Genomic DNA, 16,985 nt, shown 5'->3' on the forward strand with positions numbered 1-16,985 from the left:
TCCCTGCTCCTGCCAACCTAGCAGTTCGAAAGCACCTCAAAGTGCAAGTAGATAAATAGGTACCGCTCCGGCGGGAAGGTACACAGCGTTTCCGTGCGCTGCTCTGGTTCGCCAGAAGCGGCTCAGTCATGCTGGCCACATGACCTGGAAGCTGTACGCCGGCTCCCTCGGCCAGTAAAGCGAGATGAGCGCCGCAACCCCAGAGTCGGCCGCGACTGGACCTAACGGTCAGGGGTCCCTTTACCTTTACCTAAATAAGCGCTTAAAAGTGTATATGACCACTCGAACTCAGGGCTGTTCAATGAAGTTCGTGGGCAACAGGGGCAAGGGCATGTTTTTACATGAGTAGAATGTGTCCTTTTATTTAAAATATCTCTAGGGTTTTGGTGGGGCCTGCCTGGTATTTTTACATGGGTAGAATGTGTGCTTTTATTTACAATGCATCTCTGGGTTATTTGTGGGGCATAGGAATTCGCTCATTTCTCCCCCCTAAAAATATAGTCTGGGCCCCTCACAAGGTCTGAGGGACAGTGGACCGGCCCCCTGCTGAAAAAGTTTGCTGACCCCTGATTTATATTCGTCACAAGACCTCAGGGCGGACCACAAGAACAAATGGATAAGTGTAAGTGGGAATCTAGGGACTTTAGGAAGTCCCCCGGCTGAGATTGGGGGTGGGGTGGGGATGTTATCTGTGGCCCTTATCCAAATGTGGGACCCCCACCAGTCCCATGCCCTGTGCATCTCACCATTTCGCCCCTTTCTAGACGGCCTTTCCCCCAAAGAGCACAAGGCATGAGAGTCATATCCAGCTCTCCCACCCTCATTTAATCCCCACCACAAGAGCCCTGCGAGGTACATTAGGCAGGGAGCGCCAAATGTCACACCCTGTGAGCTTCATTGCCGGGGGGATTCGAACCCGGGTCTCTCCCAGGATGCCATCCGGCACTCCAACCATTGCACCTCGCTGGCTGTGGGGAGAGTCGGAGATTGCCCCCTCCCTGGCCCTGCTGGCCTTCACAGGGAGCTGGCAAGGGTGAGGAATCTACCTAGCTCCATATTGTCCACACTGACGGCAGCTTTGCCTCTCCCGGGATTCAAGCAGGGAGTCTCTCGCAGCCCTGCCTGGAGGGGCCAACGGGGGATTGAACCCAGGATCTTCTGCATGCAGGGCAGCAGCTCTCCCACCGAGCTGCGGTTCCTTAAAATAAAGCCAAGGTGTTAGTCCTCATGGTTCCTTAAACAGGAACCCTGGAATCTTGCCTGTGGTCCGTCTCACTCAGTATGGCTTGCAGTGACTGGAAGCAGCAACTCTCCAGGGTTTCAGGCAGCCTTCTGCATGCCAGGCAGGTGTTCTAGCAGCCCTCCTTCCCCAAGAGCTCTTTGCCATAATGGATGTCGCCGCAGGACTCTGCTTGACATTAAATCGCCCCCATCTCTGTGGGCCTCTTTGGCTTATGTGGGCCCCGTTGTGACCCCAGGAAGACCCTCCGTAGCCTCTGCTAATCCCAGTTCATACGTGTCAAGAGTCAGCTACCATAACGCTCTTTCGCGCAGCAAACCTCACGCACAAGTAATTTCATTTGTGTGTGCAAAGTTACTGAGGCCTAGAAACTTGGAGCCCCAACGTCGACCATTTCCTGCACCACATTGAAAGCATACATGCAGAGAGAAGGACGGGGAGATAATACATAGTCCCAAACCACTTTGAAGCCCATATTGTGATGTTGGTTTCATAGTTTTTGACCTGGGAATATATAGTGGTACCTCGGGTTAAGAACTTAATTCATTCCGGAGGTCCGTTCTTAACCTGAAACTGTTCTTAACCTGAAGCACCACTTTAGCTAAGGGGGCCTCCTGCTGCCACCGCTGCATGATTTCTGTTCTCATCCTGAAGCAAAGTTCTTAAACCGAGGTACTATTTCTGGGCTAGCGGAGTCTGTAACCTGAAGCATATGTAACCCGAGGTACCACTGTATTGCAAATCATGACGTGTGTTTGTGTGCTATGCTAAAATCTTGATGGGGAAATTGTGAAGCCAGCCAATGCCTCTGCATAAATCTGTCCATATTTCAGACATCATGATACCTTGATATATCATGATGTTTATCAGGTGATGTGTTGCGATGTTGGAAACCCCAGCTTTGCCCAGCCCTGGCAGAGCGACGGAGGGAGGCGAGAAGAACCCGCCTGAAGCACAAAGGGGCAAACTTGGCGCTTCCCAATTTCACTGGCACCAAACTGGCGCACCCGCCTTCCATTCTATTGTTGCACCACCCTCCCAGTGTGGCGCTCGGTGTGACTGAACACCCCTAAATCGACCTCTGCCTGGCTAACGCACACATGCACCCCGCCCCGTTTCCCAGAAGACGCAAAGAAGGACCCTGACGCCGCTTGCTCTGGCACAACGGCCTTGTTTATTCGCTGCCCCGAGATGGGATGGTGGGGCAGAGGCTCCTCAGCTGCCAGGGCCTTTGCCCAGGACCCGGAAGGGGGAAACGAGGAGGGGATCCAGCCAGCCCTGGCCAGTGGGGGGCGGTGTTGTGGAGCCGCCTTCCAAGGAGAGGAGAGCAGGTGGGGGGGTCTCTTTCTCCCTGGGGTTCCCTTGCCCCCCTGGGGTGGGGCTGCAGGCCAGGCGCTGCTTTTACTTGGCCAGAGGGTGGCGGAATTTGCGGCCGGCAAACACCGCTTTGTCTCCCAGCTGCTCCTCGATCCTGCAAGGAAGGGAGATGGGAAGCAAGATCAGTGCCGGGTCTGGAAAGCGAGACTCGGGAGGAACAGGGATGTTTAGCTTGGAGGAGATACAGGGCCCATCTCAGATGTCTCAAGGGCTGCTGCTTGGGAGATGGAGCAAGCTTGTTTTCCGCAGCTCCATAAGGGAGGACTCGAACTCATGGCGTCAAGTTACGAGGAAGGAGATTCTGATTCAACATCAAGAAAAGCTTTCTGACGGTAAAAGCTATTTGACCATAGAATGGAGCCCCTTGGAAGATGACGGGCTCTCCTCCCTTGGAGGTGTTTAAGGAGAGTTTGCCATGGATTCTGGAGCTGTGGTTCTGGGTTGGGCTGGATGACCCCTGGGGGACCCTTTCCATCTCCTCACCTCATCAGCTGGTTGTACTTGGCCAGACGCTCAGAGCGGCAGGGAGCTCCGGTCTTGATCTGCAAAACAGCACCAAAGAGATTGATGTATCAATTGGCAAAACCTGCACTGGGCCCTGTCGGCGCATCACTCGGGACGCCTTGTGAAGTTTAAAACCCACATAGGCCCACCCCCCAGAATACATGAAGGAGCCCTGAAAGGGGAAACAGGCTGAGCAGGGGAAAGCGTCCTAAAATGGGGAGTTGGGGGGGGGGAATACAGGCGCCCCCTCAGCATTGACTGAGCCCCACCATGGTCCTCTCACCTGCCCTGTGCAGAGACCCACGACCAAGTCGGCGATGAAGGTGTCCTCGGTTTCCCCGGAGCGGTGGCTGACCATGACGCCCCAGCCGTTGCTCTGGGCCAGCTTGCAGCTGGGAAGGAAGGAGGAGACGGTTTGGGGGGTGTCCCGGGAGATCCTGCCCCTGCCACAATCGCCCCTCCCCGTAGGACGCCCTGCCTCCCCGGACACTCACGCCTGGATGGACTCGGTGACGGAGCCGATCTGGTTGACCTTGAGCAGGAGACAGTTGCAGGCCTTCTTCTCCACCGCCTGCTGGATGCGCTTTGGGTTGGTGACGGTCAAGTCGTCGCCCACAATCTGGATTTGCACCTGCGTCAGGAACTTGGACCACGTCTCCCAGTCGTCCTGGTCAAAGGGGTCCTCGATGGAGACAACTGGGTGGGGAGGGAAGGGAGGGCGTTACAGGCCGGCACGCCCCCAGGCATCTCCCCGCTCTGCCCCACGCCTCCTGCCCAGAGCCCTCACCTCCCGGATGGACAATAATAATTATAATAATAATAATTTATTATTTATACCCTGCCCATCTGGCTGGGCCCCCCTAGCCATTCTGGGCGGCTTCCAACAAAACACTAAAATACAATAATGCATCAAACATTAAAAGCTTCCCTAAACAGGGCTGCCTTTCGATGTCTTCTAAAAGTCAGGTAGTTGTTTATTTTCCCTGACTTCTGACAGGAGGGCGTTCCACAGGGCGGGCGCCACCACCGAGAAGGCCCTGTGCCTGGTTCCCTGTAACTTGGCTTCTCACAGTGAGGGAACCGCCAGAAGGCCCTCGGCGCTGGACCTCAGTGTCCGGGTAGAACGATGGGGGTGGAGATGCTCCTTCAGGTATACAGGACCGAGGCCGTTTAGGGCTTTCAAGGTCAGCACCAACACTTTGAATTGTGCTCAGAAACGTACTGGGAGCCAGTGTAGGTCTTTTAAGACTGGTGTTATGTGGTCTCATCAGCTGCTCCCAGTCAACCCAGTGGGGCTGGAGGAGTGAAGAGAGAGCCCCTGGGCATGCACAGAGAGCCTGTCCCTCGCCACGGATGTGGGAAGCGATCCAGGGAAGGAGCTAGGACGGCCTCTAAGAGCGCAATCCTAAGCGGGGAGTTCCGCAGAGTTACAAAATGAGATATTTCAAAAGAGAAAATAGACAAGGACTGGAAGGTGTTTAAAGGATACTTGCAAAATTATACTGAAAAATCAGAACTCCTATTAGAATAAACAAGTTCCGTTATAAATACTGAAGTACTAAATAAGATGGATAACAATGTGAAACAGAAAAAGAAGCAGAAAATTGGTTTTGAAGTATGTGAAAGAAAGTAATAGAAGTGGGAAGAAATTGAAATTGAGTAGACTGGAAGTTTACCCCAAGGGTGGGGTGAGGGATGGTGGAGGGAAAAGGAGGTATTTGTGGGACTGAGTGGGGGTATGTCTGAATATTCTTAAGGATTGTATGAAATGTATGTTTGTATATTCATAACATGTAGGTATTAATGTTGAATTATTTTAAAAATAAAAATTATTTAATTTTTTTAAAAAAAATAGAGATATTTCAGTGGGATTGGGTCCCCTGGGTTTTGTGTCACTCGGAAGCAACTTGGCCGTCTCTCTCACCAGGGTAGTTCTTGATGAAACTCTGGTAAAGCTCCCCCAGCTTATCACCGGAGATGTAGCGGTTGGGGTCGTCGGGGGACTTGAAATCCAGGTCGTATTTGCCCTTGCGGAAGAACTCGGAGGCCGCCACGTCCATGCCGATCACCACTTTGTCCGTGTAGCCGGCCTTCTCGATGGCGCTCTTGAGGAGCTCCAGGGCTGGAAGGGGGGGCAGGAGGGGAGAGTGAGAAACTGGGGGAGCCCCAGTACAAAGAGCATCTCTGCCCAGGGGAGAAAGCCCAAGAGCAGAAGCCAAGCCCAAGAGCCCTTCGCTTGGGGGGGGGGCTCCCAGCAGCTGAGATCCAGAAGCCTCAATGAGAGCTTGCAGGATCAGGCCAAAGGGGGCCCATCCGGTCCAGCCTCCTGTCCTCACAGGGGCCAAACAGACGCCCGTTATGGGAAACCCACAAGGAGGATTTGAACACAAGAGTGTCACTCTCCCCTCCTGCGGTTTCCAGAAACTGGGATTCAAAAGCAGGGCTTCCTCTGGCTTTTTAGACAGAGCCATGGTGGCTGGGAAGCCCTCAGTCGCCCTCTCCTCCAGGAATTGGTCTCCCCCTCTTAGAAATCCATCCCTGCCTCCGGCAGTTCAACTCCGCGACAGGACAGCTTTCTTTCCTCCCCACATTCACCTTCCTCGGATGCCCACGAGAGGAGGAGGAGGGAAACGATTCTCTCTGCGTAATCCCATCTTATATTTTTAGTTGCAATTTTGTTCATCTTTTTTAATATTGTTTTATAGATTCTAAATGCCGCGTTGATTTGCCAACCACACAACTTGCTGCAATTGTGAGATTTGGTTCATTTCTGGTTGCTGTTTCATTAAGTTTTTTATAGATTGCAACCATTTTATCGATAATTTGTTAATGATTTTATGTGATGCATTCGCGATGCGCTATTATGTTACGGTTATTTCTTGTCTGAAATGAGATTCATTTGCCTGGAAAGCGGCATAAAGAAACACAATAGATCAAATCATATTGTGGCCTCTTCCTCGCCTTTCCTCTAAAGGCCCCAAATCTGCCCCCTTCCTTCACAGGGGAGTCTCTGCCCCCCTCCCTTGACCTTTCGGGCTGCCTTTTCTTCCATGTCCTTTTTGAGGCGAGGCAACCAGAACCGCCCGCAGTATTCTGAATTAGTCTGCCTGGGCCTTCGGCCGCAGGATCCTTCCCACAGGATGTTGACCCTGGAGGGCGAGCCCAGCGGTATCTCCCCACTGCCCTTTCACTGAATCTCCGGTTACAGCCGCCGAGCTAATTCCGGCCGTTTAAAGGGCGAGGGTGGCGTGAAACCCTAACCCCGCTGCCTGCCACCCGCTAAAAGTAGCCTGCCTCCTTGCCCAAGGAGCTACCTTCGTTGTTCTCCAGGATGTTGGGGGCGAAGCCGCCCTCGTCTCCCACGTTGGTGGCATCCTTCCCGTACTTGCTCTTGATGACGGCCTTCAGGTTGTGGTAGACCTCGGCCCCAATCCGCATGGCCTCCTTGAAGTTGCTGGCGCCCACGGGAAGGATCATGAACTCCTGCATGGCCAGCTTGTTCCCGGCGTGGGAGCCTCCGTTGATCACGTTGAAGGCCTGGCGGGGGCAAGGGGGGGCAGGAGGAAGGGGTCAGGATCTGTCCCAAAGACATCTCACAAGCTAAAGGGCAGAGCCTGAAGGACACTCTCTCTCTCTCTCTCTCTCTCTCTGTATATATATATATGGCATAATTTCATTTCTCCTGCAATTCTTTTTTTATACAATCATTTTTATTAGTTTTCAATTACAACAATCCAATAATAGCCTCATTATAACAATACCAAATTAGTAATATCAATCATTCAGGTGACAAATTATCGTATTGTCCTGAATATAAGCAGCACTCTTCCCCCCAAATTCCGACCGTGGAAAGTTAAAGTGTGGCTTTAATTCGCAAACTTACAAAAATTCGCCACCTTAAGATATCGCTGCTGAAACAGACAGACGGTAAAATGGAACGGGTCTGAGTGCCTGTGGAATTTTAGGGGAACGGCTTATATTTGGGTATTGTCTTTTTTCCCTCCCCCCCCAAATTTTAATTTGCGGGTGCGGCTTATATTCAGGCCAATACAGTATACGGTTTAGATCCCTGCCCCAATGCAATAATTGATGGTTTGATGATTTACTTTATTCCTGCGCTCCAAAATCTTATAAATTCCAATTGCGTTCCAGTCAAAATAACGATCTCTTATATCGCAACTGCAGTTTTGACGAATTCGTATTGACACATTAAATGACTTCTACACCTACAGGTGAAGCGTTCAAATTCTCTCCTTGTATGTGGCACTTATTCTGTCCTCCTGCAAATCTTAGTGCCATTAGCATGTATGCAAATATCCAACTCCTTTAAGAATATCAGAAGAGCCTGTGGGATCAGGCCAGGGGCCCCCCCCTCATCCAGCCCCCTCTTCTCCCTGGGAAGCCCCCCAGGCAAGATTCAAAGGCGAGAGCAACTCTCCCTTCCTGTTTCCAGCAAAGGGTTGCAACTGTCTCATCTCGAACCCCGACCCGAGAGAGACTCTTTATCCAGATCAGGGCCCTAACCATCTTTGACACCCCCCACCCTGCCAGCCCCCTCCCCAAAGACAGAAAAGGGAGGTGGGGGGCTCTAGAACCAACCCCCGCCTGGCAGAGCCTTATGCCTCCTTGCCAAAGCCCAGAACCTCCCTTCTCCATCTTTGGGGAGAAAGCACAGGAGCTGGGGGTGGGGGTGTCAAATTTGGGCCTTGCTCCCCCCCCCACTCCGCACAAGAAGGTGGGGGGGCAGGTTCCTGGCTGGTCAAAGATCTCTTGCGACCCCCTTGGTATGAGAAGTTGGGCCGCCCTGAGAGAGACCCTTCCTTCTCAAAAATAGGGTGTGTGTGGACTCACTTGTTGAAAAATAAATAAATCTCTGATTATTTGCAAAGGGAACCTTTGTATCAGCTGAAACCCGATAATCCATTTGGAGCCGCAATGCATCTTTGCATTATTATTATTATTAATTATTATATTATATTATATTATATTATATTATATTATATTATATTATATATCCCACACTTCATCCAAGGATCACAGTCCACAGCTTTATGGTTGATATTTTTGGTCCTTTTTGCTACGTTTCCCCTTTGGTGTTGCTGATATATTAATCCGATCCAGTCCTCTGGGGAGCCTGCACTGCACCCCCAAAAGAGAGGGGCCTTGGCCCCAGACCCCCCCCGCCCCGCCCCTCCCCGGACACTCACTGGCACGGGCAGGATGAGGTCCTTGTTGCCAGCCAGGTCTGCGATGTGTCGATAGAGGGGGATGCCCTTCTCAGCGGCGCCCGCCTTGCAGACGGCGAGGGAGACACCCAGGATGGCGTTGGCCCCAAACTTGGCTGTGGGGAGGAAAAGACGGGGTGCTGGGTGGGTGAGGGGCTGCGGGAGAAGTCAGTGGGGCAGGAGGGGGCGAGGTAGAAGAGGCCCCCACTTACATTTGTTCTCTGTCCCATCCATCTCCAGCATCAGCTTGTCGATTTTCTCCTGCTCCACGACGCTCAGCTTCTAAGAGAGGAGAGAGAAAGGGGAATCCGTTTGTTTCTGGGAATACGGGTTCGAATCCTGCCCTGGCACCTTCCCTGCACGGAGGTTGGAAATCTGATTGGGAAACTCAGAGAGTCTTCAGGCGTGTGGGCCAAAAGTTAAAAGGAGCCACAGGTTGGCAGACAGATAGAATCGTAGGGTTGGAAGGAAGGGAACCCCCAACCCAGGGCCATCTATCTATCTATCTATCTATCTATCTATCTATCTATCTATCTTTTGCTCGACCCATGGCTCAAACCCGCAACCCTGAGATGAAAAGTCTCACACCCTACAGAGCCTCTCCACTCTCCACTCCTCTCACCTGAGAAAGAAAAAGCAGGGCTGCAAAGGGGAGTCTGCAGCACAAAATTTTAAACTCAGAGCATATAGAATTATAGAGTTGGGAGTAACCCCCCCCCCCCCCCCGCTGGTCATCTAGCCCAGCCCTGAGAGACCCCCCTCCCTTCCCTTAGGTTTTCCTTCCCCAGTTCCTTTTTGCCCAGCTGGCTTCTTCCCACTCACCAACCCACCAACCAGTAAGAACCCCGTGAAACTGGGAATAAATGGGGGTGCAGGGAGGGAATTGTGTCCCATAAAATGCCTTTGGGACAAGGGTTCGGGTTCTGTTTCTCCTTTTCGTTTGCGTCTCACCACGTTTGGTGCACTTATAGTTATGTGCTTTTTGAACTTTCAATAAAGATGCTAAGAAAAAAGTTTTAAAATAAAATAATAAAAATAATTTTAAAAGGATTCTTTGCTCAGTTAAGGGGGGGTGTATCCTGGCTGCCTGGGGAGTCCCTGGGGGCTCTTTGACCTGGCAAGGTCCTGATCCTGGGGGCAGGGGTTTTCTGTGGGGCTGTAGGAAAGGGCTTCTGCCCCCCCCCACCCCAGAACCCTGGCTTCTCTCTCTCTTTCTCTCTATGTCTCTCCGATTCCTGCTCTGCTTCCTGCCTTGTGGGGGGGGGGTTGGGCTAGATGGCCCTTAGGGGTCCCTTCCTACTGCACAGTTTGGTGACCCCAGAGCTCAGCGTGACCCCCAACCCAAACCCTGCCTGGGTCCCACCCTCTCCCTCTCACCTTCTCGATCAGGGCGGGGGCAATGGTCTTGTTGATGTGATCCACGGCTTTCAACACCCCTGCAGGCAGAACGGACGGGTGAGGGGACAGAGGGGTGACCCCGCAGGGGCGCAAGCACACTCCCGCCCACGCTACCCTAAACATGGGGCAGAATCGGGGCCAATGGGGCAGAGGAGGAAAGGAAATACGGAGAAGAGGCTTCTGGGGCTTGGAGCAGGCTGGTAGTTCTACGGTGGTGCGTCTGGAGAGGGTGCAATGGAAGAGAGGAGCCGGGAACTGGGCTCTTGGGTCTGGCCAGCACTCCCTCCAACTCCACATCTGGCAGTTGCCCCAAGGAAGGCCGTCACCCCAAGCAAGGGGGCACAGAGAGATGGCCTGCCCCTATCTGGAGGCAGGAAGCCCCCACCCATTCCCTGAACCCTGGTCCTTCCAGCCCTTGCAGGCAGCAGCCGTCGAAAGCCCCTCATGGACATCAAGCTGTTCGTAACCGTCCAGTGGCAGGGAGTTCCGCAGATCCACAGCACATCTTGCATGCAGAGAACTTAAAAGTGTCATTGCCACTCGGCCCCGCTTCCCTTCCTCCTAATCTTGATGTTCCCTGGGGCACCGACTCGCACCCCCAACTCTGTGAGTCGCCACGTCCGGGTGACCCCTCACCTTTGCCCAGGTACCTGCTCTTGTCCCCATCGCGGAGTTCCAGGGCCTCGTAGATGCCGGTGGAGGCACCGCTGGGCACGGCAGCCCGGAAGTGGCCTGGAGAGGAGGGCAGAGAGGAGGGTCAGTCGGGCGCCAGACGGCCAGCACCCTCCCTGCCCTCCTTGGCTCCCTCCCAACAAGAGAACACACCCTGCCCTTGCCCGCAGGGGCTCCCCTGCCCACACGACTCACCCTTGGCTGTCTCCAAGTCGACTTCTACCGTGGGGTTCCCCCGGGAGTCGAGGATCTCGCGAGCGTGGATCTTCTGGATAGACATGCCTGAAGGGGGGGGTCAGAGGGAGGGGGTCAGCGAGGGTCAGCCAGGCCTCCTGGCTCCCAGCGCCCGCTTTGCCCTGGCAAAGTTTGGGGGGCTCAACTGCCACAGGGATGCTTTAATTGTGATTGGACTAGATGTCCTTTGCGGTCCCTTTTAATTCTACGATTCCACAAGTCCATGAACCAGGAGGCTGGTCTCACGCTAAGAAGGGAAGGAGGGCCTTCTGGATCAGGCCCAAAGGATCTGGCCCAGCACCCTGTCCGCAAAGGGTCCAAATCCCGCTAAGAAACTAGGAATCAAGATAAGACTGGCTCTGGAGCTAGAGGTTCCACAAGAACATCAGAGGGTCCTGGGTCAAAAGGGACCCAATTCGGTCCAGAATCACAGGGGCCAACCAGATGCACATTATGGGAAAGCCAAAACCAGGATCCGGGTGCAAGAGGAACACTCTCCCCTCCTGGGGTTTCCAGAAGCATCTCTGCCTCCGACGGCGGAGAAGTGTGCAGGGAGGCCTCTCCCAAGCAGTGTGGGGCAGTGGTTAGAGGGCCAGACTGGGACCGGGGAGAGACCAAGTCCGATTCTCATCTGTGCGTGTCCTGGGGCAAGTCGCTCCACCTCGCAGGGTTTTTGGGATTAAAGGAGCTCCAGGAGGGCGTATCAGTGCCATAATTGCATTAATTGCAAACCCAGCAATGCTTCAGTTGAGAGCGCCAAGCCCACCAGCCGGGGACCCTCTCCCTCCACCCAGAGACCCAGCGCTGGCAGAGAGGGGGAAGGGAAGGACGGAGCAGCTGCCAGGATTAAAAATAGAAGTGCCCCCCCCATCTCTTCTGGTCGCAGGGAAATGTCACCGGGCCTCTGGCTCAAGGCAGAAAAGGAGAGCAGCTGGGCTGGAGGCCTGGGGAGATGGGGGCCCTTTCTGCACCCCCCAAGAGACACGCTCCCCTCCCAGGCCTCCTCCAGGAACCTCCAAAGTGGCGCCCCCCACCCACCCTCCCCAGGAAGGTAGCAATTCAAGGGTCTGCCACGTACGCCTTGATCCACACTGCTAATAACCCCAAACGTGGAGAGAATCTTTTTTGGGGGGACTCAGAAATTCTGCGCAAAGGAGGGCTGGCCCCATTCCTTGGCAGAGAGACCATGAGAGTCAACAGAGGGCGGCTTGGGTGCCCCCCTCCCCTAGTGGGACACCCAAGGTGACCAGGGCACCCGCTTGCTTGCCTGGGGGGTCCCCCCACCCGAGGCTCCTTCCCCCCACCCTGCTCCAGAAGGGGCCCCCACTCGCTCACTTGCGTAGGGCTGGCTTGGGGGTCCTTGGCTGTCGCTGGGAGCTGCTGACAGTGCCCAGGCTGGGGGCTGACCCCCTGCCTTTATACCCGGAGGTTGCGCAGCTCCGCCCCCAGGGCCCAGTTAGGGACTGTCGGCAAAAGCAGGCTGGACAGAGCGAAAGCCTGCGGCTCAGTCAGTAGAGAATGAAATCTCTGAATCTCAGGCCCCACGTGTGAGCCCCACGTTGGGGGGCAGGTCCCTGCAATGCAGGGGGTTGGACTGGATGACCCCCGGGGTCCCTTCCAACTCTGTGATGCTGTGAGCCCGGCAAGCGATACACAGCCAGAGGGGACGACCCTCCTGTCCTGGCTGTCCCCTGGTATCCCCTGACTCATCCTGGCCCCTTTGTGCACCCAGCAGCTGTGGGGCTGGGACCAGTCCCACAGATCCAGACCGGGCAGCAAGGACGGGGCCAGGTGCCCCCCAGGGAGACTCCTGGGACGCTGCTTTCTCTCGGCAGAAGGATGGAATGGCGCTGGGGTCTGGCGGGCCTCCCCTCAGCTTCGTCTGGTGGCCCAGCTGTGCCCCTAACTGGACGGGGGCAGCCTCACTGCTGCCTATGCTCTTGTCATGTCCAGGTTAGATTAGTGGCCCGACTGCACTGGCTCCCCATTCAAAGTGCTGGTTTTGACCTTTAAAGCCTTAAATCAGGCATGGCCAAACTTGGCCCTCCAGCTGTTTTGGGACTACAGTTCCCATCATCCTTGTCCGCTGGTCCTGTTAGATAGGGATGATGGGAGCTGTAGTCCCAAAACAGCTGGAGGGCCAAGTTTCGCCATGCCTGCTCAGGACCGCAGTACCTCAAGGACCGCCTCTCCCATATGAACCCACTGGGAACCTGAGATCATCCGCTGAGGCCCGTCTCACGAGAACGGGGCCTTCTCTGCAGTGGCTCCCCATTTGTGGGATGCTCTCCCCAGGGAGGTCTGCCTGGCGCCTTCATTATACACAGGCAAAAACGTTCCTCTTCTCCCATCTATGGCCATCTATGAGAAGGGTGCTACTGCTTCGTTCCTTACTATGGGATGTATATTTTGTGCTTTCATACTACAGACCACCCTGTGATCCCTGGAGGAAGCAGCATATGAATTTGATAGGAGTAATAACAGACCCAGTTCTGAACAGGAAATTCAACAACAAACAATATTAACACCCTCCCCTCCCCACACACTTTGGGGCTTATCTGGAAGGCTGGACTCAAAGCACCCCTTGTTTCAATCCTGCCATTCAAGGGGTTGGACGAGATGACCCTGGGGCTTCCTTCCACCTCTCCAGCTCACCTCCTCCTCCTCCTCCTTCTCTTCCTCCTCTTCCTCCTGCTCCTTCTCCTCCCATGATCGCCCTTTCCGCCTTTCCTGAGCACTGGTCGCACTGGTTGCACTGGTGGAACACCCTGCTGAAGACCTGGCGGCGGCCCCCCTCGCTCGTCCTGGAGGAGAACTGCACAGTGTTGATGGTGCACTCCTCCGAATCGCTGTTCACGTCACTGTCCTCCATCCCGAATCAGTTTCACCGGAGCTCTGAGCAGCAACGAGGATCGCAGTGGCTCGCAGTTCCTCCGCCCTCCTGTTCAGCCCCAAAAAAGCCAGTTTGATTAATTTGCAGGGCGCTTTGGTTTGTTTTACTCTATTCTGGTTTTGACCTGGCTGCTCCCTCTTTTCTGCCAACCGCTCTGAGGCCTTTCTTCCTACGGTCGGTCAACCTTACGGCCTGAACCGAAGAATAAATCATTTGCACCCCTTTCCATTTCAACGGAGGGGGAACCGAGGCACGGAAAGAATGGCGTTTCCCTGATTGCTGCCCAAGCGTGCAAAGCCCAGCAGGACCCAGTCTGGTTTCAACATGGATGGGGGGTTGAGATTCCTGCATTGCAGGGGGTTGGACTAGATGGCCGCCAGGGTCCCTTCCAAGTCTATGAATCTGGAAGCTGCCCGGTTGCTCCAACCCCTGAGCTCCACTGCCTCCAAGAGGCGGGAGGCTCCAGAGCTTCGCTCCCCCAGCAGCACGGGGTTGGACTAGATGGCCACCAGGGTCCCTTCCAAGTCTATGAATCTGGAGGCTGCCTGGTTGCTCCAACCCCTGAGCTCCACTGCCTCCAAGAGGCGGGGGGCTCCAGAGCTTCGCTCCCCCAGCAGCACGGGGTTGGTCTAGATGGCCACCAGGGTCCCTTCCAAGTCTATGAATCTGGAGGCTGCTTGGTTGCTCCAACCCCTGAGCTCCACTGCCTCCAAGAGGCGGGGGGCTCCAGAGCTCCGCTCCCCCAACGGCATGGGGTGCTTGAGGGCATGTTTTGTGCCCGCCACTTGCAGACGCTCCCTTAGCCCAGCTCCCTCTAAAGTCTTGGCCTAAATTTAGAGGCTGCTAAAGGTCAAAGGGTCCATTCCAAGCAGCGGCTTAAAGGACGAGGTGAAACTTTAGCTGCCGCTCACCTTTCACAGGCCTGCCTTGGGGTGGGGGGATCCCTTCTTCGGATCCAGGGGGCGAAGGAGGGATCTGGTAAGGGCTGGGGACTCACAGGGCGAAAGTCACAGAAGCACCGATGGACGAGAGCAGAGGGTTCGAGAAGCGCGGCTTAAGGAAAAGAAAACCAAGGGATGGTCAGGAAGCGGGAGCCAGGGCCCTGCTCTAAGAGGAGGGCAGGTTTTTCGTAGATATTTCAAGAATAACCACAATAAATATGTCGAAAAGATCCTGCTACACCCAGTCCACGTTTGTAAGAACCCGTCTGTCCTTCGGAACTCCCCGCCTCTTGAGATGGGGCAGGCGCCTTCCCCGTCCTCTTTCCAGCACCTGCTAAAATCGTTTTTTAATTTACTTATGAAATTTAGACGCCTCCCTTCCATCACGAGATCCCAGGGTGGTTTGCAGAACAAAACCAAATTGTTTTAGACTAACCCAGATGTTTAGAAAGCCAAGAAAAGCTCTAATCTGTTTTGGGTCCACTTTTGAAAGTCTATAGACATTATTTCTGCGAGTTCCTCCTACTGGTACATTTAACTCTTTTGTAAACCGCTTCGAGGGTTTGGGTACTGTTATTTCTCCCCCCCTTTTTTTTTTTGCAACCAAGCCTTTTTCGAAATGAATGAATAGTCTTCCTAGCCTGCCCGGATGGTGGATCTGTGTTCCAGAGTTGCCCTGGTGGACGATGAGTTTCCTGGGGACCCCAGACAAACCGGCAGCTGAGAATCGGGACTCTGTGTGCGCGCGGATTCTCTGACCTTGGCACGGCCTCCAAGCGGGTCTGGGAAGATCCGTCAGGCAAAGGTCACCAGGGTGAGGTTTCCTGGCGTGTCTCAAGACCGCTGGCATGGGGTTTCACGAGAGAGGGTTGCAAGGAGCCCAGATATGGAGTGAGGGTGGGTGGGCATGCTGAAGGGCAGCTGTGGTGCCATCTAGCGGACCCGAGTTAGACACGCAGGGTGTTTCACAGAAGCATAGTCAGGGAAATGTAGAGTTCGAAGGGACCCCCAGGGGTCATCCAGCCCAACCCGCTGCAATGCAGGAATCTCAGCTAAGGCAGCTGTAATAGATGGCCATCTGACCTCTGCTTAAAAGCCTCCAAGGAAGGAGAGTTTATTAGTCTGCACACAAAGATGGGAGAGAGATGGAAAGTTGTTTATTATTATTATTATTATTATTATTATTATTATTATTATTATTTATACGCCACCCATCTGGCTGGGTTTCCCCAGCCACTCTGGGCGGCTTCCAACAGAATATTACAATACAATAATCTATTAAACTTTAAAAGCTTCCCTAAACAGGGCTGCCTTCAGATGTCTTCTAAAAGAGAGAAATATATATAACTGATAACATTTTTATAAATTACGGCCATTTCAGCCTTCTTGCTTAATGTTTTTAAATATCTGGACGCTGCTTTCATTTTAAACTGTTGCTCTCGTAATGCCCGTTACTGTTAAATCGTTAGCTGTCTTTATGGCATTTATGGAATTATTCATTTCCTAAAAATTACGCACTGGGGAATAAAAACACCCCAAATCGGTTTACGAAAAAAGGATAAAACCATAAAATTATCAATAAGAAGATGGGACAAACTATGGAAGACTTTTGATAAGTTAAAATAGCGATAGGCTAAAAAGCAACGGAAATTGGAGAACTGCTATACCAGTGATATAATGAAATTCAGATAGAGGGGATTCAAGGAAGTCAGTTACCAATGTTAAGAGAATTAGGTATTTGAAGTAATAATTTTCTTATGTGTTTAGTTTAATGTCTTTGTTGTGTGTTTTGTCATGTTTTTTTCTTCTTTTTTCTGTGTGAAAAATCTGGAAAATCAATTTAAAAAATTGAAACAAAAAATAAGTAAAAAGCGACGGAAACTTGCACCAGCTTCCGAAATATCAGGACAGGCTTGTCTAAATGAGTATTCCTGGTCTCAAGAGGCGGGGAGTTCCAGAGTGCAGAGGCCGCCACACTAAAATATTGAGTTTTTACAAAAGCGGGAATGGGTATTATGTGGTCATACCTGTGTGTGGATATGGATGCACAAGCAGACAGGGTTCGATAAGTGGATGCAACCCCATTGCGGAGTTATTTGCTGTTTGGGGCTGATCCTTGGTGCCAGGACTGCCTCTCCCCATATGAAGTGCCCTGGCACCAGAGACCCTAATTTGGGGCTCTTCTTTGTGTCCGGGGGGGGGGCGCAAGAGGACAGCGGGGCCTTCTCCGTGGTGGCTCCCTCTTTGTGGCACATTCATTACATATCTTTCGGCGCCAGGCAAGTCTGGCGAACCGCCCAGAGATCTTTAGATGGAGGGTATAGAAATCTAATAAATAGAAATATTCCTTTTTAACCAGGCATTTGACTTTTAGCTATCTATGGCTTTTTAGAAGTGGGTGGGTTTTAATATATGTATGTGGGAATTTTTGGTTGTAAGTCGCTTTTGAGTTGCGCTGGGCAAAAGAAAGCAGTTAATAATAATAATAATAATAATAATAA

At 53.0% G+C, this 16,985-nt stretch overlaps 1 protein-coding gene across 1 annotated transcript; it reads right to left on the minus strand.

Annotated features, from left to right (window-relative positions):
* Positions 1-2,395: 2,395 nt before the first annotated feature.
* On the minus strand, positions 2,396-12,089 carry ENO3 (enolase 3). Its single transcript, XM_053361862.1, has 12 exons — positions 11,986-12,089; positions 10,612-10,698; positions 10,381-10,476; positions 9,724-9,782; positions 8,559-8,628; positions 8,329-8,462; positions 6,436-6,658; positions 5,046-5,243; positions 3,616-3,817; positions 3,405-3,513; positions 3,101-3,159; positions 2,396-2,711 (listed from the first exon to the last, which is right to left on the minus strand). Exons 2-12 carry the CDS (start codon positions 10,694-10,696, stop codon positions 2,642-2,644), a joined length of 1,305 nt encoding a protein of 434 aa, XP_053217837.1. The 5' UTR covers positions 10,697-10,698; positions 11,986-12,089; the 3' UTR covers positions 2,396-2,641.
* Between the last annotated feature and the right edge of the window lie 4,896 nt (positions 12,090-16,985).

The sequence above is a fragment of the Podarcis raffonei genome, chromosome 13, assembly GCF_027172205.1.
Source record: "Podarcis raffonei isolate rPodRaf1 chromosome 13, rPodRaf1.pri, whole genome shotgun sequence".
NCBI lineage: Eukaryota > Metazoa > Chordata > Lepidosauria > Squamata > Lacertidae > Podarcis > Podarcis raffonei.

Excerpts from the sequence above, each read along its gene's own strand:
- ENO3 (XM_053361862.1), bottom strand. The coding sequence starts at position 10,696 with ATGTCTATCCAGAAGATCCACGCTCGCGAGATCCTCGACTCCCGGGGG. Across the intron at positions 8,463-8,558 it reads GGATGGGACAGAGAACAAAT|CCAAGTTTGGGGCCAACGCC; the intron begins GTAAGTGGGGGC and ends TCCTCCCCACAG. Across the intron at positions 3,514-3,615 it reads GTCACCGAGTCCATCCAGGC|CTGCAAGCTGGCCCAGAGCA; the intron begins GTGAGTGTCCGG and ends CTTCCTTCCCAG.